Here is a 20,573-nt window from a genome sequence, read left to right as displayed (position 1 = left end):
GATCAACGTACTTTCGGTTCGGGCCAAGTTCAGTCAGTTATTATACCATCTTATCTTTTTTTTTTTTTGGTAGAGAAAAGAGAGAAACGCCGCCGCGCATCTGATAAAAAAAGGAAGAAGAAGATTTTTTTCTTTCCTTTCTTCAATCTTCATAAAGTCTTTCTTTTCTATTCAGCTTCGTGTATGTGTGTGTGTATACGCTTTTCTATTCCTCTACAGACAATGGCGCTCTCTCGCTCTTTTCCAAATGCCTTACTTTGAAATTTATGGCAGATATCTCGCCTAGTCGCCCTTTATTCTAGATTACGATTAAATAAGAAAAAAAAGAACCCAAGTCACTTCTGAGAATGTTGTATACTCTTTTTTTGCAAAAGTTCGGGGGTGATAAAGATTCTGGTGTTTGACCCAGGGCCGTCGAGGCCCGTACTTTCTAGGGGGCCCGGGTCACCTGAAGGGCTGTCTTGATGTGGGCCCCGGTCACCTATAGCCTGCAGGGCTGTCTTGATGTGGGCCCCGGTCACCTATAGCCTGTAGGGCTGTCTTGATGTGGGCCCCGGTCACCTATAGCCTGTAGGGCTGTCTTGATGTGGGCCCCGGTCACCTATAGCCTGTAGGGCTGTCTTGATGTGTGCCCCGGTCACCTATAGCCTGTAGGGCTGTCTTGATGTGGGCCCCGGTCACCTATAGCCTGTAGGGCTGTCTTGATGTGGGCCCCGGTCACCTATAGCCTGTAGGGCTGTCTTGATGTGGGCCCCGGTCACCTATAGCCTGTAGGGCTGTTTTGATGTGGGCCCCGGTCACCTATAGCCTGTAGAGCTGTCTTGATGTGGGCCCCGGTCACCTATAGCCTGTAGGGCTGTTTTGATGTGGGCCCCGGTCACCTATAGCCTGTAGAGCTGTCTTGATGTGGGCCCCGGTCACCTATAGCCTGTAGGGCTGTCTTGATGTGGGCCCCGGTCACCTATAGCCTGTAGGGCTTTCTTGATGTGGGCCCCGGTCACCTGTAGGGCTGTCTTGATGTGGGTCCGGATCACCTGTAGGGCTGTCTTGATGTGGGCCCCGGTCACCTATAGCCTGTAGGGCTTTCTTGATGTGGGCCCCGGTCACCTGTAGGGCTGTCTTGATGTGGGTCCGGATCACCTGTAGGGCTGTCTTGATGTGGGTCCGGATCACCTGTAGGGCTGTCTTGATGTGGGTCCGGGTCACCTGTAGGGCTGTCTTGATGTTGGTCCGGGTCACCTGTAGGGCTGTCTTGATGTGGGTCCGGGTCACCTGTAGGGCTGTCTTGATGTGGGTCCGGGTCACCTGTAGGGCTGTCTTGATGGGGGCCCGGTCACCTATAGCCTGTAGGGCTGTCTTTATGGGGGCCCGTGATTTCGTCATTTTCCTCGGGACCCGGAAACTCTCTCGACGGCTCTGGTTTGACCACCTTGTTTGCTTAAGACGAAACATTGACGGGTATGTAAACAACAAAGACGTTAGATGGCTTCAAACAATACGGACTATGGTGGGCTGGCAACACTGAAGTCTTCACCTGTAGGGCTGTCTTGATGTGGGTCCGGGTCACCTGTAGGGCTGTCTTGATGTTGGTCCGGGTCACCTGTAGGGCTGTCTTGATGTGGGTCCGGGTCACCTGTAGGGCTGTCTTGATGTGGGTCCGGGTCACCTGTAGGGCTGTCTTGATGGGGGCCCGGTCACCTATAGCCTGTAGGGCTGTCTTTATGGGAGCCCGTGATTTCGTCATTTTCCTCGGGACCCGGAAACTCTCTCGACGGCTCTGGTTTGACCACCTTGTTTGCTTAAGACGAAACATTGACGGGTATGTAAACAACAAAGACGTTAGATGGCTTCAAACAATACGGACTATGGTGGGCTGGCAACACTGAAGTCTTATCTAACGTATTTGGGTTCATATACCGGATGTTCCGTGTTATCAAGCAGACGTTACTGCGCACTCTCCTCACTTCGAAAAGGGTCTATTGTCCTCTTAATCCAAGACTGAAATGACCGCACTACAGCCCTCTCCCTGCCCAATTTAATCTTTGAATGTTCTCATATCTTGTATGGGTTCTTGGTGGAAACAACCTAAAACCAGAGCTAAAGCGACTCGTAGACCACAGCTATGAGAGAATTAGTTGTTAAGTCACATATACAAGATCTCTATCGTTTTCTTTTTCTTTTTTTTTTTCTTTAATAGAAACCGGTCAAAAGTTGACCCTCAACTTTCCACGCGACTTGTAATTTGTAAAACGGTTTGCTTTGGGTTTTGGGAAAGAATTTTTTATATTTGGAACAAGACGAGCAAGACTTATAGATTGCGTTGTAGAACTTTTCGATGTAACTAAGAGGGAAAGACACGGGGGTATAACTCTACCTTCCATCTCGCATTTTGGCACCAGCGCTGTAGTCTTTTTGTATCGTAAGAGTGCGCAGACGCAGAGACCCTCCCCCTTGTATGTCCCCGTACTGAGGGTTGCCTGCCCCAATTTTTAACGTCTTTATCATTCTTTAAGCCTTTTTTGAATTTTGAAATTTTGAGCGCTGTAACAATTTGTAAATTATGTCTCGCGCTGTGTGATGTGAATAGGTTAAATATTTGTTAAGCCTTTGTTTCAATTTTGAATGCCTTGATTCCTTTTACATAGGCTCATCTTAATACCCCATTGGAACTCTGTACTTCCAAAGGATTTAAATAATGAAACCCCTTTTCATACATTTTTTTTTATATGTGGCGGGCGTTGCCGTGAAAATTATATTTCTCAAATTTACCTGATGACTAATCTTCCCCTCTACCCCCTAATCTCCGTGGGTACAACTCCTCCATCTTTTTCTTTTTTATAAAGATATAATCTTCGGTAATTTTTGTTAATTAATCTTTATTGGTACCAGACCAGTATACATTAAAGATTCAATTTAGTATAAGATTAAAATTGAATTTCAATTGTTGTTATAGTGGGTGGTAATTAAATCAAGGAAATCTAAATTTAACCTAAAGGGAGTATGAAATAGGTAACGACAGGATTTAACGCTGTGAAAGGTTTAGTACAGACTAAATAAGAAGATGGACTGCAAAACGGAGTGTAGTCAATTCTCGCGTCGTTCTCGAACTCTGGCATTACGAAGTATAGGAAGTGTTATACTTATGTAACTTATCTTAATCTTATGATGAAACCTAACCTTTACTGAAATGATTTAATTTAACTATCCTTTAAAATATGGTCTGCTTGAGTGTGAGAGTTTGTTTTTAGTGATAAAGATATTTATTATACTAACAACAAGACTACCGTGGACAAATTCAATCTTTTTAATGAAAGCTTGTATTTTTTTCTATCAAAAATCTAGATATTGATGCCGAGCCTCCGAAGGGCCTCTTTCCCGATGTCTTCAACTTGGCGGCCAACGCAGTTATCACTGCCAACGCTACTTGTGGAGAAACGGGACCGGAGACGTATTGCAGACTCGTGGAACACGTACAAATGAGGTCCGTTTTCGTTGTCCTTGCCTTCCAAAATAAGAAGCGATATCTAGTTTACTAGGGAGAAGGTATAAGATGCCTAAGTATTCGCGCGCCATAGTCCCAGTCCCCCTTTCAAAATACAAGGGGGATCGTAAAAGAAGGCCGGGTTATTTCGCCTCTCCTCAGTCGGAAAATACGTAATTTTCGTCATTCGCGTCGCACTGACGTGAGTTTTCAAGAACCAATGAGATGCTGGTTGTAATTTAGAGGCGGGGATTAACTCCGGACCTACGTTTGGACTGGAGATAAAGCTGGAAATGTGGCGAATTTATACCTTCTCCCTAATAAACTAGATATCACTTCTTGTTCAAAGTCAATTCTTAAGACAAAAAAAAACCCCAAAATTCTCGAATAGCGCGACCCTCTTGAAAAGTTTGAAAGAGAAAAGAAAGAAAAGCACAACATCCAACTGGATACAACCTTACGTAGATTTTAGATATTAAGTATGAAATATTACTGGGGGGACAAACAATATTTTTCTCTATATAGTCTTTAGTAAACCATCTGCCAACGCTTTACTATGAACCTATTATAAATCACGCGCTCGGTGGAGGTATAGTTGGTTTCATCTTGAGGAATCAGTACCAGAAAGGCTGGTTTTGACGCCTTTAAATTATAAGGGATTATGGGTTATGTCTTAAATGCAATCTGATCATGGAATACTTACTAAGAAAGACAGAATGCTACTTTATAGTTAAATATGGTTGTGTTACAAACCTTCAGAAATCATGACTTCCACGGTGTTCTTTGAAGTTTTGAGACTACAGTCTGCGCATACATTTTGGTCACTCATTTTGACCTATTGACCTCCTTAGAGAACCACACTGCGACACTTGCGACGCTATTAGTTCGAATCCGGACCATAGACACCCGATAAATCAAGCCATTGATGGCACCAATAAATGGTGGCAAAGTCCTTCGTTGCAAAACGGACCCAAGTACCAATGGGTGACCATCACCTTAGATCTGAAACAGATATTCCAAGTGGCGTACATTATATTGAAAACTGGACCATCTCCCCGTCCGGGTAATTGGATATTAGAAAGATCGGTGGACGGTGTCAATTACAGACCATGGCAGTACTACGGTATGAGTGACGGAGAATGTTGGGAGTCCTTTATGCAAAGACCAACTGTCGGTCCACCCAAGTACAGGTTTGATGACGAGGTCATCTGCACGTCTCATTACTCGAAATTGGACCCGCTGGAAAATGCCGAGGTTGATAATTGATCCTAAATGTATCGAAATGATATAATGATTCGGAATAATTGAATTGAATTGAATTGATTTTAGATTCACACTTCCTTGATTAACGGGCGACCGGGAATCGATGGACCTAGTCAAACACTAACGGTATGAAGTGTTTTGTAGACTTTTTTATGAACCTCGTATTCTTTTTATTCAAGGTTTAATTAGGCCACTAATTAAAAATACTTTACTAAGCTAATAATATAAACTTTGTCAGACAAACGTTGAATTCGTACAGTTAATTTCCTTAAGTTTTTACGTACTTTTAGGAAACAGTGGAAAAATTAGGTGTTTTGCTACGAGTGACACTTAAGCTTTGTTTTTAATTTACCTGGGGTCACGGGGGTCAGCAATTATGGAAACAAGTGATTGTCACACTGGATTTGCTTGTGTGTTACCTCCGAATTGAAATTTAGTTGTTGATGTTGGTAACACTGAATCTCTTCTCTTTGGTTTTTGACCTTTGGGGTCACATCGAAACACGTTTTTTTTTTTTTTTTTTTTTTTTCAATAAAATTACAAATATTCCATCGTTTGCCTATACGAATTAGCCAAAACGTTAATCGTCAATAAAGTTAATAGTAATTACTTGACGAATAATCTAGTAATAGCGAACCTACTACAACTATTTAAACTATAAATTAATGTTTTCCCTTATTATTTTTGTTGCAATAATAGGAATTCAGCAGGGCGCGTTTCATTCGATTAAGACTTCAAAAAATTCGAACTTTGAACGCCGATTTGATGTCAATCAACGGAGCAGCGGATCGCTCCGTAACTAGGAGGGTTAGTTTTTCAAAATAAACATATCCATCAATAATAGCCCCAATACAATAACAAAAGAAATCTCAATTTATTTTCATCAGTACTTTTACACCATCAAAGACATATCAATCGGTGGTCAGTGCGTTTGCTCCGGACACGCCAAAGACTGTCCATTAAATCCCGTCAGTAAGGTAAGCGAAAGAAATACATAAGTTTCTCTTTTTGATTATATCATCTCCAAAAACCCCGAACGAACACTTATAAGTTTTGGAAAAAAATTCCGAAACACGATCCACAAATTAAAGGTGGTTCTTTTTTTAATGTTTACTCATTCCCGGGGGTTTGACGCCATATTTGGGAATGTTTAGTCTATAAGTTTTCAGTCCGTAATTCTCAAGTCATTCTGGAGACTAGTTTCTTACGTAAACGAATTTTATTTTGGTCCAAAGTTCAAATCTTAACTTTCCCAAAAGTCCTATAGCTAACTCTTTCACGAAATGAATGATTAATTTGTATTTTGGCATTATGTTTGGTTTTTGGTGTACGCGCGTTATAGAAATTGGAATGCAAATGCGAACACAACACTTGCGGCGATTCCTGCGATCGATGTTGTCCCTTGTACAATCAAAGACCATGGAGGGCGGGAACTAATAATGACGGAGCCGTTTGCGAACGTAAGATTGATTACGTTATGATTTTTGTGTTTAGGAAATTATTGTTATATACGTTTCATCGGATTACCTTTTACCCGTATTCATTTTCTTGGCGTAGACTTTAGCCTAACCGATCTTACTTTTAGATTGTCTAGGGACTAGAAATAGATTGAGTTCTAATGCATTATCGGCCTTTTTTTGGTTTGGGCTTAAAGGGATAGATGCAGGTGATTCTATAGGGTTTTAAGATTTTTGACAAGGTGTTACAGTGGATATCGAGTCGAAAATCTAACTTTTATGAAATTTTGCCCCAAAAGACACCGTTTTCGAGTTACAATTAGAGTGTTTTACGGTTGACCCCTTAAATAAATTAGCATTTTCTGTTCAGTTTCTTACTTAAATTTTAGGGGTCATCCGTAAAACACTTCAATCATAACTTGTAAACTGTGTCTTTTAGTGAAAATTGTAACGGAACATTTTCGACTCAACATTGTCCATAAAACTCATAGCACTTCGGCCCTACCACTTGATCCAGGAACACCCTGTATATTGTTTCGTTATAATTTCAAAAATATAGTAGTGATGCGTGGGAGGGGGATTGAATAGGGGATCATGGCACTGCGCTTGAACGTTGAACTTCCTCAAGATGAAAGATAAAAATGATTTCCCCGCAAAGTTTTCGCCAACTCATGCGACTATCTCTTGTTTTACCCGCCACTAATCCTATTGTTTACATTACTTCCACTGTTTCTCCCTCTCTTTCGCGCTCCATTGTTGACAATAGAGTGCCAATGTTACGGGCACGCCGATGAATGCGCCTACGATCAAAAAGTCGCTGACGAAAGAACTAGTCTAAACATAGAAGGGAAATACGAGGGCGGTGGCGTTTGTATCGGATGTAACGTAAGTTATCGCCCTTTTATAAAAACACTTAGGTACATACACACGCACCGTTGTTTAACTTTTAGCTTTAACTCGCGACATTGTTTAGGGTCATACTACGGGGGTCAACTGCGAACGATGTGAAAATGGTTATTATAGACCAATGGGAGTTGAAAGAGACCACCCTAATCCTTGTAAACCTTGCAAGTGTTCGGGTTCAGGCATATCCGGTCTTTGTATCGCCGATGACTCGCATATAGCCGAAGGATTGTATCCCGGTGATTGTTTATGTAAGAAAGGTTTTGTCGGCAAGAAATGCGAGCATTGCGCTCCGGGCTATCGAAACTTTCCCTTGTGCGAACCGTGTCCTTGTAATCACGCAGGGTCCGTTGACCCCGATGTTTGCGAAGGTTTTTGTCGATGTAAAGTTAGTATCTTGTTGTTGTAGGTTATAGTTATACATAGACAGTTTTTAACTGAATCCAAATGATGTTGTTAGAAAAACGTCGAAGGTTCGCGTTGCGATACTTGCAAACCCGGTTTTTACAATCTGCACCCTTCCAATCCTGATGGTTGCAGTCCTTGTTATTGTTTCGGAATTACGGACAAGTGCGAATCGAGTGATTGGGGGATCGAATTAGTCAAGACTCTCCCGGATTGGAAGGTGACCGACATCAGAGGAACGAAACTTGTTAGACCTACTTTTGAAAACGGGGTTGCTGTCATTGCGAACGATGACGTGCCTGTCGTTGGCGATTATTATTGGAGGGCTCCACCGAACTACTTGGGGAAAAAGGTACAAGGACATTTAGTTGGCTTATCGAGATACGGGTTCTAAACTGATTCCGTTCTTTGTTGGGTGTATAGTTGTACTCTTATGGGGGTGACTTGAAATTCGTAATCAGTTATGTCGTGGCTCGTGGTGATACCTCTGGAAGGTATACGGAAGTGTCTGACGTTATTATGGAGGGTGAGAATAACGTCATGATAGGACATAGTTGGGGTAAACAAGATAACGACGATAATACCACCATATCGGTTCCATTGAGGGAACAAAATTGGTTTATTTTGAACTCTGATGGAACTCCCGGTGAACCGGTCAACAGAGAAGTTTTCACTAAAGTTCTGAACAACTTAAATCGCTTGCTGATTAGAGCCAAGTTTCACACTGATCAGATTGAAGCGACGTAGGAATTATTTAAATCTACTAACTGTGAGTTTTAGTTAATTACCAACGTATACATAGATTATACGGCGTTGAAATGGAAACAGCCGCTAAAGAATCTAAGACAATTCGAAAAATGACGGGTGTCGAACATTGCCAATGTCCTATTGGCTACTCTGGTCTGTCTTGCGAGTTATGCGCACCCGGATACCGTCGAATCAACGACGTTTGCGAACGCTGCGACTGTAACAACCACGCCGAATCTTGCGACTCGAGAACAGGACAATGCGTCAACTGCTTGCATCACACTACGGGATCCAAGTGCGAACGTTGCTTACCAGGGTATTATGGTAACCCTACTCTTGGTACCCCTTACGATTGCAAAAAATGCGCTTGTCCCTTGGAATTGCCGAGCAACAACTTTTCACCCACTTGCAACGCCGTAAGCACATCTGATGGAAGGAAGGATTACATCTGTAACAACTGCGCCAGAGGTTACGCCGGAGATAAATGCGAAAGGTAGGTGTAATTTATCAACATATTTTTTGATGCATTGGATTAGAAGCTAAGACTCGGTTAATCCCAAGATGCGCGAACGGGTACTTCGGTAACCCTATGACCCCGGGTGGTTATTGTCAACCTTGCGAATGCGGTGAAGACGCGGATAGAAACCAACCAGAATATTGCGATTCGGTTACTGGAAAGTGTTTGAGATGTACAGGCAACACGGGTGGGTGGAATTGTAACGAGTGTCTACCAGGACATTTTGGGAACCCAGCTTCCAGGGACTGCAGACGTAAGTGCGTCATAAACTCGCGTCGAATATCCTTAACAATTTCTCGCGCACTTCCTTAGCATGCTCTTGTAGTAAATTGGGTTCTGAATCGAACGACTGCGATCGAACTATCGGACAGTGCATTTGTAAACCTAATTTCGTTGGAATTAATTGCGATCGATGCGCCGTGAGTTTTACAGATCGATTAAGCCTACTTTTGAAATTAGAAGATTTTGGCTTAATGTATTTTTATGGGGAAGGATGGTTACGGAAATGTGGAATTAGGGTGCATACCTTGTCGGTGTAATCCGACTGGTTCCGAATCGCGTAATTGCGACCCGGTTAACGGGCAATGTCGATGCAAACCTGGTGTTTTTGGAACCCGTTGCGATCAATGTCTCGAAGCTTACTACGGTTTTTCAAACGAAGGCTGCAAATGTAGGTTACATTAGGTTACTTACTCGAATCGCAAATGAATATAGGTACAAATTATCTCGTAACTTTTAAGATTGTAAATGCGATCCTAATGGTGCTATGAGTCTACAATGCGACGAAGTTACTGGACAGTGTCGTTGCAAACCATACATATCGGGACGTACTTGTGATAAATGCCAAGTGGGTTCATATAGTTAAGGTTCAGAGTAGCTGATAGCGATTAGTAATTTATAACAATATGTAGGATGGGTATTGGAATCTCATATCGGAGAAAGGTTGCGAACCTTGCAACTGTAACTCCACTGGGTCCATTTCTAATCTCTGTAATCAACTTTACGGGCAATGTAATTGTAAACCGGGTGTCGGGAATAAGCATTGCGATGCCTGTTTACCCGGACATTATGGCTTTTCATCAGCTGGATGTCAAAGTAAGTCATACCCATGGAGGTACCTTATGGAGGTACCTTTTGGAGATAGATGTCTAAGTGCGTTAATTCGTTAGAATGTGACCCTTGTGACGTTCCCGGTCGAACTTGCGACCCCAAAAACGGTCGTTGCGTATGTCCTCCCTTTACTACGGGAAAGAATTGTCAGCGTTGCGCTCCCGTTGCTTGGGGATATGACCCGTCTCGTGGTTGCAAAGTAATTTTATTAAACTGGTCTATAATTCTGAATAAATTTGGTTAAACGTTAATCCTACATAATTCAACGCAGCCTTGCGAATGTAACGCGCAAGGCTCCGAACGCCAAGAATGTGACCCATCCAACGGTCATTGTACTTGTTTGGAAGGATTTGAAGGGCGTAAATGCGACAAATGTCGTTACGGTTTCTACCGTTTCCCTAATTGTCGACGATGTAAATGCAATTTGGATGGTACTTTACCATCAAGTTGTTCCGCGGATGGTAGAGGACCTTGCCAATGCGACGAAAGTGGGCAATGTCCTTGCAAGGTTTGCTATAAATGGCTTCCTCATGAACCTTTTTATTCAACTAATGCGAGGAATTTTAGGATAATGTCGGGGGTAAAAAATGCGAAAGATGTCGTGAAGGAACTTTTGGTCTCTTCCAAAGTAACCCCAAAGGTTGCTATACTTGTTTTTGTTTCGGTAAATCGCCTACTTGCGATCAGTCCAATGTATTTTGGTCTCAGGTAAGAGACCCGACTACTGAATTATAAACATTCGTCAAGCCTAATTTCAAACAAAACAATTTGAAGGTTGTTTTGCCATCAAGAACTGTCAGAATGACAACAGGCGACACTCAACTAACATCCATACACGGTTTAAAAGTGATCCCAGGGTTGAAAGAGGATGTGACCGTTGGAATTCCTTACGTGCTAGACCAGCCTCTCTACTGGTCTTTGCCTGATGAATTCCTCGGGGATAAGGTATCCAAAAATAGACAACCAGACCTCCGATTTTCTAGGAGATTAGTCTCGCGGATTGTCCCCCCCCCCAATGTGCCTTCGCTCAGTGTTTACTGAAAATACTTTAGGTTTCGGCTTACAACGGAAACATCAGCTTCCGTATCGACATTCATAGTAACAGTAGATTCCCCGACGCGCTTCTTGAACCATATCCGTTGATTCTGCTTCAAGGAAACCATCGTCTTGTTCTTACTCACCATCATTTTAAACAAGTTCATGGCGGTTATTACACTGTTCGACTTCACGAGGTTCATATCGTTTTATTGAAAGAATTTGGCTTAAGAATTTCAGGGTCATGACCTTAAGTGATGTTTTAATAGAGCGAATGGCAACAGCATAACAATCCTCATCTGCCAGTGACCAGGGAGATATTAATGGTGGCATTGCAGAATCTACAGCATATTTTGATTCGGTCGACTGAGGGTCCTGATGTAAAGTACACGAGGTTAGTCTTTGAAATTAAATTTTGGGAAATTAGGCTTAAGTTACTAACGTGTTTGACGAATGTTTATTACGCTAACAATTAAGGAAAAAGATTAGGTTGTACCTTATTTTATGTAATTTAAAGTTGATTAGTTAATTTAATTGTGATTTAAACAGAATTAGTAACTTGTCAATGCAATACGCGGTACCATTCGCGGCTGGTCAGTCGACACCCGTCTTGGCTAAAGGAGTTGAAGTTTGTCGATGTCCTCCTCAATATACTGGATTATCGTGCCAAGTACTTATCTCAAATTTAAACCCGAGAACCACTTTACTTAACTCTAAGTCCTTTGTAGGACCCCGCGCCAGGTTACTATCGCAAACGTAAACAAAATTACTTAGATAGTAAAGACATTCTCGACTTAGTTGGTTGGGCAGAACCATGTCCTTGTAATAATCGAAGTCGAACTTGCGACCCAGAAACGGGATTGTGTTTTGTATGTTAGCAATTGTTTAGGTGATAGCCTGAATCTAATTGAGACACGTAAAACATTTAGAATTGTACTGGGAACACCGGAGGTCCTTATTGTAGTACTTGCAACAAAGGATACTACGGTGACCCGTCTAAGGGTTGTCGTCGTTGCGCCTGCCCCACGGAAACTAGTAGTTTCAGCGATTCTTGCCGCCCCGAAGGACTTGATTACGTTTGCACCAATTGTCAAGCTGGTTACGGGGGACGTCATTGTGAAACGTAATTAATTTGAGCTGCATTTAGGTATAGCATTCTTTATAACATTCGTGGTTAATGTAGATGCGCGGATGGGTACTACGGGGATCCTCTAGGTCGGGGTGGGCGAACTTGCCAACCTTGTAACTGTAATACCTATGGTTCTCGAAGTCAAACGTGTCACAAAGTCACTGGTCAGTGTGATTGCCTTGAGGGTATAACGGGCAAGGATTGTACCAGATGTTTACCACGATACTTCTTGACGGCTTACGGTTGTAAATGTAAGTTCGATACATTTACGAGTTAAAAGTCGCCCGAGTACTTAAGGCATAATCGTACTATAGCTTGTAACGATAATTGTACTGGAATCCTTCTGGATGAGGTCGATTTCTTAACCAACATGGTTGAGAGAACCAACCTATCTGGAATTAGCCCAGCACCATGGGGGTACCTTTTTTCCGTCAACAACGAGACCCTTCTTCTACTGGTATATTTTAAATCGGGTTTACCCTTTTTTAAGTCTGAGTTTTCAAATTGTTGTCCGTTTTTAGCATCGTTTAGAACAATATGATCTTATTATTCGACATGGCAAGCAACTTTTAGGTAATGTCAACTTGACTTTTGACTTGGATACGCAAAAGGCCCAGCTTATGCTCATGAAGGTAGGGTGCAGGTACAAGTGGAAGGCGTCTTTGGGTATTCATTTGGTGAATTTCTTTAGGCTATTGAGGTTCGCAAAAAGGCTTACATAAAAACTGGAGAGGCGAACGAAGTCCGCGAAATGGCGGCTGCATTGTTGTCACCCTTCTTAAATAACCTCTTGAACGAGATTCAGGGTTAGTTTGTCTTTTATTTGTTATTTGTTCTCGCTTGAATCTTGATTTCAATATCGGGTTGATTAGACATCGTTGACGGTCTGCGCAATTACGCAACCAATTCGGGACACTCTGGTCGCGGAGTGGACTCGGACTTGATGGAAGCCGAACGAATTTTGAAAGAGTTACGAGAAAGGGACTTTGTCAAAGACGGCGAGGAGGCGCAGCGGGAGTTGAGAAAAGCCGAAGTCTTGTTGGAACGGGTCAAGAGCATGACCAGTGACCCTCTAAGAATGGATGGGTTGAAAGAAAGACTGAAAAAACTCAACGATTTGATGTCCGAATCGGTTAACACCATCCAGGGGCAGGTTCGGGAACCTTCGGTGTCTGCCTTACAACATTTGGTCAACGGTAGACGTTCGGCTGACGAAATAAAATACGCTCTTTCAAAGTCCAACGAAAATTTGCAATCAAGTAACGGGACTTTGAACGATGCTGCCGCGCTTTTAAACAAGGCCCGCGATGCCTTGATAGACGCCTCTGTTAATTTCGAGGTACCATATGACAAATCTTAACAAGTCCTAGGAGTTTCTCATCGCTTTGTACTTCAGGGACTTCCTCGCATGATGAAAGACCTGGATAATCTCACCCAACAAATGGAAGAGAGACGTGGAATTCTAGACCGTCTTAACCCAGAGTACTTAAAGAAATACGTCATCCCGTCACAGGAACACGCTGATAAACTGCAGAAACAAGCTGATAATCTGGCCAAGTAAGTGGTAGAACCCGTGACTTAGATGACGCACGTCCTTATGATGGGACTTTACAGGTTATTCAATGCAACACGAGAAGTTTCGGATATACCATTAAGGGCCGCGAATGCCTACAAAGATATAGTTGACGCGTTAGCCGCGGCTGAACTCGCGGCGCAAAGGGCTTACGAAGCAGCCGAGAAAGCTTACGAGGAGGTAGAAACTAGTCTTTAAGCCTATAATACTGCAATTTTTTCTGAGATAATGTATGAATAGGCTTATCCTGGTACGGATGACGCGTTAACTGCTCAAGCCAGAGCAGCGAAAGCTCTTAGCAAGAAACTACTTGACGAAGCTAACGAATTAAATTTCGTCAAAGTTCCTGAGCTAAAAGCCGCGCTGAATCGAAGAAAGAAAATCCTGGATCAAGTTGCGGAAGACTTGAAAGACGCCAAACAAAATTTAGCCATTATTAAGCACCAGTTAGACGCTGAACCAGGTGGGTTATTTATTTCTCATTTGGTACATGTATGTCTACTGCTAATTACTTGAACGCTACGCAGACGATGTTAGGGCTAAGTTAGACGACCTAGCTGACAAACATGTCGATACCATGAAGGATTTGGGTAGGACTCACGGTATCATTGACGATATAAATGATCGCATTGCGAACGAGTTGCGACCCAGAGTGGGTAGGATTACCGCGGGTTCGGCTGAAGGATTGGATAACATCACAAAAATTAGTAAGTTTTAATAGAGATGGTAAAAAGCCGATATATATATGGAACCGACATAACGAAGTACTTGTAAAACAGTCGACCAAGCGCGATCGGACATCAGAGTCGCTGATAAGAAAGCGGGAAATGCCGAATTACTTTCTAAAAAAGTTCAGAAACTTCACGGTGCTATGCAATTAGATTTGAAAGCTCTTCGGGATAAGATATTACTTGCGAAACAGAAAGCTTCAACCGTGAGTCATTAGTAATGTCTTAGTTGGTTACCTTCTTTATTCGAAAAACGAATTTCATCAAATTCAGATCAAAATCTCACTGAGTGCCGATGATAACAATCAGTGCGTTCGATCGTTCCGTCCGGAGGTTGAACCGACAACTTTCAACAACATTGTCCTCAACTACGCCATCAAGAGCGAGGCCAGAGACGCTTTACTGTTTTTCCTGGGTAGTTCCAAAAAGGTATTCAAATGGTTATGACGTGCGAAACAAAATTCACTTAATTGAACTAAAACAGGGTGGTTGGTTATAATATTTTAATTGGTTGAACTAAACACGATGGGGTACGTGGTATCACACGTAGTTCTTAAGCCTAAAAATAATTAATTGTTAAGTTTTAATTAATAACAACTAATGATAATCACCTCTCCGCTTTGTTCTAATAATCCACTGACGAACTCATCAGGTTCCAGAAGGGAAAGAACCAGTAAGATTTCATTTAATTCTTTTAACCCAAAAATTGCTCGCGCAAGTAGTATTAACTTAACATAGTATTAACTTCCATCCTTAAGCCTAACGAGTTGTAATTAAGCCCAAAACCCTAACTTAGGACGACTTTATGGCGATTGAAATGTACAATCGTACAATACGCTTCATATGGAATGCCGGTGGAGGAACTCAAACATTGCAACACAACACCGTTATCGAAACGAATGACCAGCAACTCTTGAAGAATCATCAATGGTACAAGATTGAGGTGACCAGGGTCAATAACTTCGCTACTTTGACCGTGAAACGGACGCCGGATGGACAAGCGCCCGATCCTGATGAGGTCTCAAAGGCCTCGGCTGCTGGCTTTTCCAAAATGGATATCGATAAGGATTCGTACTTTTATGTTGGAGGTTTGCCTTCCGGCTACAAGACTCCGCGCGACTTGAAGACCAATTCCTTTGCCGGTTGCCTCCATGAAGTTTATCTTGATGGTAAACGAGTGGGACTTTGGAATTTCTTGAGTAATAGAGGATGCTCGGCTTGCAAAGAAGGGTAAGTTTCATTTTTATCAGTTTCTTTTTTAAATATTTTATGCTTAAAACAAATTGCAAATTACACGCATACTATATGGTATAGATGTTGTCGGTAAGGTTTCGGGTTTTAAACTAAGAAGTAATTAAACAATTAAATAGATTGAGTAACCAACCATTTTCGCACAAACAGGGCCACTGAAGAAGTGGACACAACTATGTGTTCCTTTAAAGGCGATGGTTACGTAGTTCTACCACAAATTAGCGCTTACAGCGAAACTGATAATGTTATTGCAATGGCTTTTAAGACATTCGATGAAGACGCGTTATTATTCTTCAGCCCCAATCCCGTCACGGTACGGTAGTTGAATAACTTTTCCCCCATCCAATTTTACAAACCTATCTGACGGACATGCCAAAATTGGTTTATAGGGTGATTACATATCTTTGGAATTACGTCGTGGTCAAGTAGTTTATAGGTTTAGAGAAGGTAACAGACCCCCTCTTATCTTAACAACGCAAAAGAAGTACAACACGGGTCAATGGATAACCCTAACTGCGCAAAGACAATTGAAGGAAGGCTTGTTAACAGTCGGCGACGAATCCAGAGAAGCCAGAACGGCGAGCGATATTAATGGCCGATTGAAACTCGGCAGGAGTCAGTTGTATTTTGGCGGAATACCGCCTAACTTTACCACAACTAAGTAGGCTTTTCATGTTCTTAACGCCTGGTAATCATTACTGATTGCTCTTTGTTATCATTAGCTGGCAACTTCTGAACTTTCATAGTTTCTTGGGTTGTCTTAAGTCCATCCAACTTGATACGACGCCCATAAGTTTACTAACGCAGGGTAGTTCCTATAATATTGAACCAGGCTGCGTCGATAAAGTAATTTCACCGTAATTTATTAAAAAAATACATCTTAAATCAAATTAAATATCTGCCTGTAGGTGGTTAAAGTGGTGGCCTTTAAGGGTTCAGGTTACATTGAACTCAATGGTCAACCTTTAATGGGCGAAAGAGAGTCCAGTTTCGGTTTTACGTTTCAGACGGCCGAACCCGATGCCCTAATGATGATTTCGACCTTTGAGGGTCTGAGCGAACAAACAGATAGAGCTGACGTAAGTGTTAAGACTAATTTTAGACTTAACAACGCTTGGCGCTGTTAAAACACTTAACAATTGATATAACGCAATTCCAATAATTTACAAACCATAACAAACTACGTTACCAATTAACCTTTTGTGTAGAACGTTAACCCGAGAAAGAAGGGCAAAACGTGGGCGTGGAGTGATCTGCTTAAGGTAAATTAACAAGGTCTAATTATTAACCGCGTCGCTCTAAGTAGTTAATTAACCAAATGATTTAACATAACCATACCCAAAGCAAGTGAATTAAATAGTCGTTGTAATCATAAACATCGTTCCCTAGCATTACTACTCCATTTCACTAGTCAATGGTAAACTAGAAGGCAGGTTTAGTAGCGGCGATAAAGACGCCTTGGTAACGACGAAGGTAGAAGTTAATGATGGTCGTTACCATACGGTGACAGTAGTCAGACAAAATCGAAGGTACTTGATGACGTGTTTTAAATCTCTGTCCGCGTCACGTTAATTTTACTGATTCCGTTTAAGAATTATTTTGAGTCTTAACGACGAAGAATTGGGTCGAGCCCGACTACCTAAAGGTTCGGGTCCCATTTTATTAGCTCCGGCCAAGGGTGGCTTATTCTTTGGTGGGGTCCCGGAGCGGATTAACATCGGCAATATGGCCGGAAGTCGAAAGTTCTTTAAGGGAACGATAAAGGACGCCGTCTTTAACGGCAAACTGTTGCGATTCAACGAGCCGGTCTCGTTTGAATCTGTCGGCATTGGTCGAACAGTTAAGAGTCAAATCAATCACCCAATGAGCGACGGGCACGAGCCAATCTTTAACGATTCGCAAGTCGAAAGATGCGCGGATACGGAGCAATTCTCGGAAGAGAAACGTGCCCTCAAATTTGGCGACGCCATAAGAAGTTTCGCCAAGTTGACGTCCTTAAATAAGAAACTCTTCGCGAGAGAGTAAGACACCTTTTTTCGTTAGATAACTTCCGGTTTTATCAGCCTCATATCCGAGTTCACGTCTCTCATTGGCGTTTAGCTTCAACATTTCGTTTCAATTCCGTACGTACTTTCCGAACGGAATCCTGATGTACCTGAAGAACGGCCGGAAGTTGTCCTACTTAACGGTGTACTTGGAGAAAGGGCGAGTCAATGTCGCCACTGATAAGGGTAAAACGACCCATATGGTCGCCGAACAAGAAGGCCTCAACGACGGTCTATGGTACTCCGTCATTTTAGTCAAGAGGGGCAAGAAGTTAACCGTAAAGGTTAACGATAATGGTAAAGAACAAACGTTGGAGGTACGCAAAAGGCTGGGAATTGCCCCGCCTCTTTACGTTGGCGGGGTACCGGATTACATTGAGATGCCCAATGAAATTACGGTAAAAGTAATTTAATTTACCACATTGGAAGTGAATCTCTGACGGGATTAACGACTGGGTTTAATACAGGTCAGGGAAAGCTTCAAGGGTTGCGTTAAGGAGTACGAAATTAATGGTAACTACGTTGACATTGCCAGTGGAGAATTGGTAAATGTACAGCAATGTTTTACCAAAATTGAGAGAGGAGCCTATTTTAGCGGCGATGGACACGCTAAATATAGTAAGAGATTAGACTTTGCTAAGCCTAATTGTTGGTGCTTAATACGCAACTCATTACCCAAAGGTAACAACTTCAACTTGGGTAGTCGTTTGACCCTATCTATGGAGTTCAAAACGACAAAGTTAAACGGAATTTTAATAAGTCTTAGCGATCCTTCCGGATCGCCTAGCTTAGCACTTGAATTGCAGAATGGCAAAGTTAGTGTTTATCTCTTAAATCTGTAGCCTGCTCTTCTTGACCTATGTCCCTATTTAATAATAACGATGCGTTTAGGTCATCGCGACGGTCAACACAGGTTCTAGTTTGGGAAAGTTTATGGCCACTAAGGGTTTCCATTCAAAGTACGAGATGTGCGATGGCAAATGGCACTCTGTCAAACTCTATTACGTCAAGAACTCCATCACGTTGAAGGTTGATAGTTACGACGTGGCCTACGGACTGTCAAGAAACGGCAACGCGAACGGGGAACCCAGAACCTCTAGTCCTCTATACATTGGTGGTATTCCTGGTACGTATGGTATAAGCAGTTGTAGGGTTCATGGCCTATTAGTAAAAAATAATGAACAAAGACATATTTTCGGTAACAGAATACTCCCATAATGGTTCCCTGCACACTCGAGACAACTTTGTGGGTTGTTTAAACAACATCTCGTTTAACGACGAAAGAGTTGATTGGCGAGACATGTCTGACCTTCACAACGTGTTGCCCAACTCGTGTCCGTTGTTTTAAGTCAATAAATTTGTGTCCCTTTTCTTCCCCCCCCCTCCCCCCAACCGAAATACAGCGGCGAGAACTTTGGTTTCTTTATGTTAACCATGAATTTATTCAATGTTAAGGAACTTCCCTCTTTTGTAATTTAAAGTAATTTATTTACTAACTTAAACGTATATTTGACGTCAGGGTAACTTGGGAGTGATACCTAAAGCGGGGAGATGTCTGTCTCGGTTTACGTTACATTCCCAAGTTACGTTGGTTTGCCAGTATATAAAAAGATAATAATATAGCTATATCGGTTTTTAGTTTAAATAATACCGAAGAGTAACAGAGTTTAATATTTTTATTAATAAGCGCGAAGTAAAAGAAGAAAATTTACGTACTTATTATATTAGTGTTTAATTTAAAAGATATTAATTAATTAATTAATAATAAGTTAGCTTTTTTTAATGTTTTTATAATAACGCGGTATTATTTTAATGAAGTACAAATTTCGATTTATAATTCGGTCAAAATCGTCGCCTTGTTTTTAAACTAGCTTATTTTAATTACGTCTTAAGATAACCTTACAGTCAAAATCACGTATTTTTTGAGTTACGTGGCTTTGACTCGCAGTTATCCGTGTAGATTTATAACAATTAAGCTGAACATCGGAGTAGAATTGTCGTAACTAAATTAAAATTACTAAAACCAAAAATTTGTCCGTTTTCTGTGTCTGTGCATGTCAAATATTCCAGGGAAAACTATTGGAGATTGGAATGGTAAGTTTCAAGCTCAACAAGATATACAAATTAAACGAGGAATTCTCAAAGATAAGAGGATTTTTTTACTGATAAGAGAAACGGGAATGCATACAGTTAATTGGAATTATTTTAGACCTTATCTCCAATGTTATTTTCTATGCGGGTTTTGTGGGCCGGGCTTGAGAACTTACTATCCTTCACGCCTCATAATTCTGACGTCTTTCAACTTTGATTTCATTGGTTGGTAGCAACGTTAGGTTTGGGAGCAAAGCGCGGCGAGATGAATTATCGCGAGGAATAATAAGTCATACATAATGATATAAGTTTATGAGATATATTCCATAAGTTTGACACTTACTATACTTCGCATTGCTAGAGACTCACTGAGAGCTAGTTCGAGAACGACAAGCGAGAATTGACTACAAGCGGTTTTACAGTCCATCTTATTACTATTTAGCCTTTACTAAGCCTTTGACAGCGCCTCACCAGGGTGACCAGGCGTCGCTTCAATTAAATCTATGACCTACGTCACTTCATGACAAGCTCCAGTTTGTAACCAGTGACAAACTTATGGAACGTATCTAATAAACTTATGATAATGATTAGTCTAGCTCTTCCCGCAAACTCCGCCCCTAGATACGTTGAGAAAATGGCTATTATTAGGCAATTATTCTTAGTAGCTGTATGTATTTCCGAAAGGAACTATCATCTTAATCAGATTTTATCCAACCTATTGTTATAGGTTAGTTAGGCAACAAGGACAAATTGTTCCTTGTATTTGAAAAGTGTGACGTAACCAATAAGATCACACGTACTGATAAATAACACGGTTTAAAATTATTAACCACCAGTG

General features: G+C 41.7%; 1 protein-coding gene across 3 annotated transcripts in view; it reads left to right on the top strand.

Annotated features, from left to right (window-relative positions):
• The window catches only part of wb (wing blister), a 54,316-nt gene extending 34,642 nt beyond the window's left edge, over positions 1–19,674 (top strand). For 2 of the 3 annotated variants that reach the window (XM_089838815.1, XM_089838813.1), the window contains exons 2-51: positions 3,343–3,481; positions 4,333–4,735; positions 4,811–4,870; positions 5,444–5,551; positions 5,632–5,721; positions 6,087–6,204; positions 6,968–7,086; positions 7,175–7,492; positions 7,565–7,861; positions 7,933–8,252; positions 8,312–8,749; positions 8,818–9,026; positions 9,086–9,192; positions 9,266–9,443; positions 9,514–9,620; positions 9,685–9,868; positions 9,943–10,082; positions 10,155–10,391; positions 10,451–10,591; positions 10,658–10,828; positions 10,936–11,115; positions 11,188–11,312; positions 11,468–11,588; positions 11,647–11,787; positions 11,848–12,041; positions 12,102–12,298; positions 12,362–12,504; positions 12,569–12,679; positions 12,739–12,853; positions 12,920–13,386; positions 13,444–13,604; positions 13,662–13,800; positions 13,861–14,083; positions 14,148–14,327; positions 14,400–14,554; positions 14,622–14,777; positions 15,001–15,021; positions 15,145–15,578; positions 15,750–15,912; positions 15,989–16,260; positions 16,322–16,445; positions 16,508–16,678; positions 16,808–16,861; positions 16,989–17,128; positions 17,192–17,620; positions 17,700–18,042; positions 18,112–18,262; positions 18,326–18,459; positions 18,536–18,770; positions 18,850–19,674. In XM_089838815.1, coding sequence (XP_089694941.1) covers positions 3,343–3,481; positions 4,333–4,735; positions 4,811–4,870; positions 5,444–5,551; positions 5,632–5,721; positions 6,087–6,204; positions 6,968–7,086; positions 7,175–7,492; positions 7,565–7,861; positions 7,933–8,252; positions 8,312–8,749; positions 8,818–9,026; positions 9,086–9,192; positions 9,266–9,443; positions 9,514–9,620; positions 9,685–9,868; positions 9,943–10,082; positions 10,155–10,391; positions 10,451–10,591; positions 10,658–10,828; positions 10,936–11,115; positions 11,188–11,312; positions 11,468–11,588; positions 11,647–11,787; positions 11,848–12,041; positions 12,102–12,298; positions 12,362–12,504; positions 12,569–12,679; positions 12,739–12,853; positions 12,920–13,386; positions 13,444–13,604; positions 13,662–13,800; positions 13,861–14,083; positions 14,148–14,327; positions 14,400–14,554; positions 14,622–14,777; positions 15,001–15,021; positions 15,145–15,578; positions 15,750–15,912; positions 15,989–16,260; positions 16,322–16,445; positions 16,508–16,678; positions 16,808–16,861; positions 16,989–17,128; positions 17,192–17,620; positions 17,700–18,042; positions 18,112–18,262; positions 18,326–18,459; positions 18,536–18,770; positions 18,850–18,992 — 9,506 coding nt within the window. In that variant the 3' untranslated portion in view covers positions 18,993–19,674. The remainder of the gene's footprint in view (positions 1–3,342; positions 3,482–4,332; positions 4,736–4,810; positions 4,871–5,443; positions 5,552–5,631; positions 5,722–6,086; positions 6,205–6,967; positions 7,087–7,174; positions 7,493–7,564; positions 7,862–7,932; positions 8,253–8,311; positions 8,750–8,817; positions 9,027–9,085; positions 9,193–9,265; positions 9,444–9,513; positions 9,621–9,684; positions 9,869–9,942; positions 10,083–10,154; positions 10,392–10,450; positions 10,592–10,657; positions 10,829–10,935; positions 11,116–11,187; positions 11,313–11,467; positions 11,589–11,646; positions 11,788–11,847; positions 12,042–12,101; positions 12,299–12,361; positions 12,505–12,568; positions 12,680–12,738; positions 12,854–12,919; positions 13,387–13,443; positions 13,605–13,661; positions 13,801–13,860; positions 14,084–14,147; positions 14,328–14,399; positions 14,555–14,621; positions 14,778–15,000; positions 15,022–15,144; positions 15,579–15,749; positions 15,913–15,988; positions 16,261–16,321; positions 16,446–16,507; positions 16,679–16,807; positions 16,862–16,988; positions 17,129–17,191; positions 17,621–17,699; positions 18,043–18,111; positions 18,263–18,325; positions 18,460–18,535; positions 18,771–18,849) is intronic. The other variant, XM_089838814.1, reaches the window with a different exon arrangement.
• The last annotated feature ends 899 nt before the right edge of the window (positions 19,675–20,573 follow it).

The sequence above is a fragment of the Phalangium opilio genome, unplaced genomic scaffold (genome assembly GCF_054372755.1).
Source record: "Phalangium opilio isolate 3A_F unplaced genomic scaffold, DU_Popi_V2 ptg000003l_1, whole genome shotgun sequence".
NCBI lineage: Eukaryota > Metazoa > Arthropoda > Arachnida > Opiliones > Phalangiidae > Phalangium > Phalangium opilio.
The sequence above is the reverse complement of the archived record's forward strand: the minus strand, read 5'-3'. Positions and strand labels throughout refer to the sequence as shown.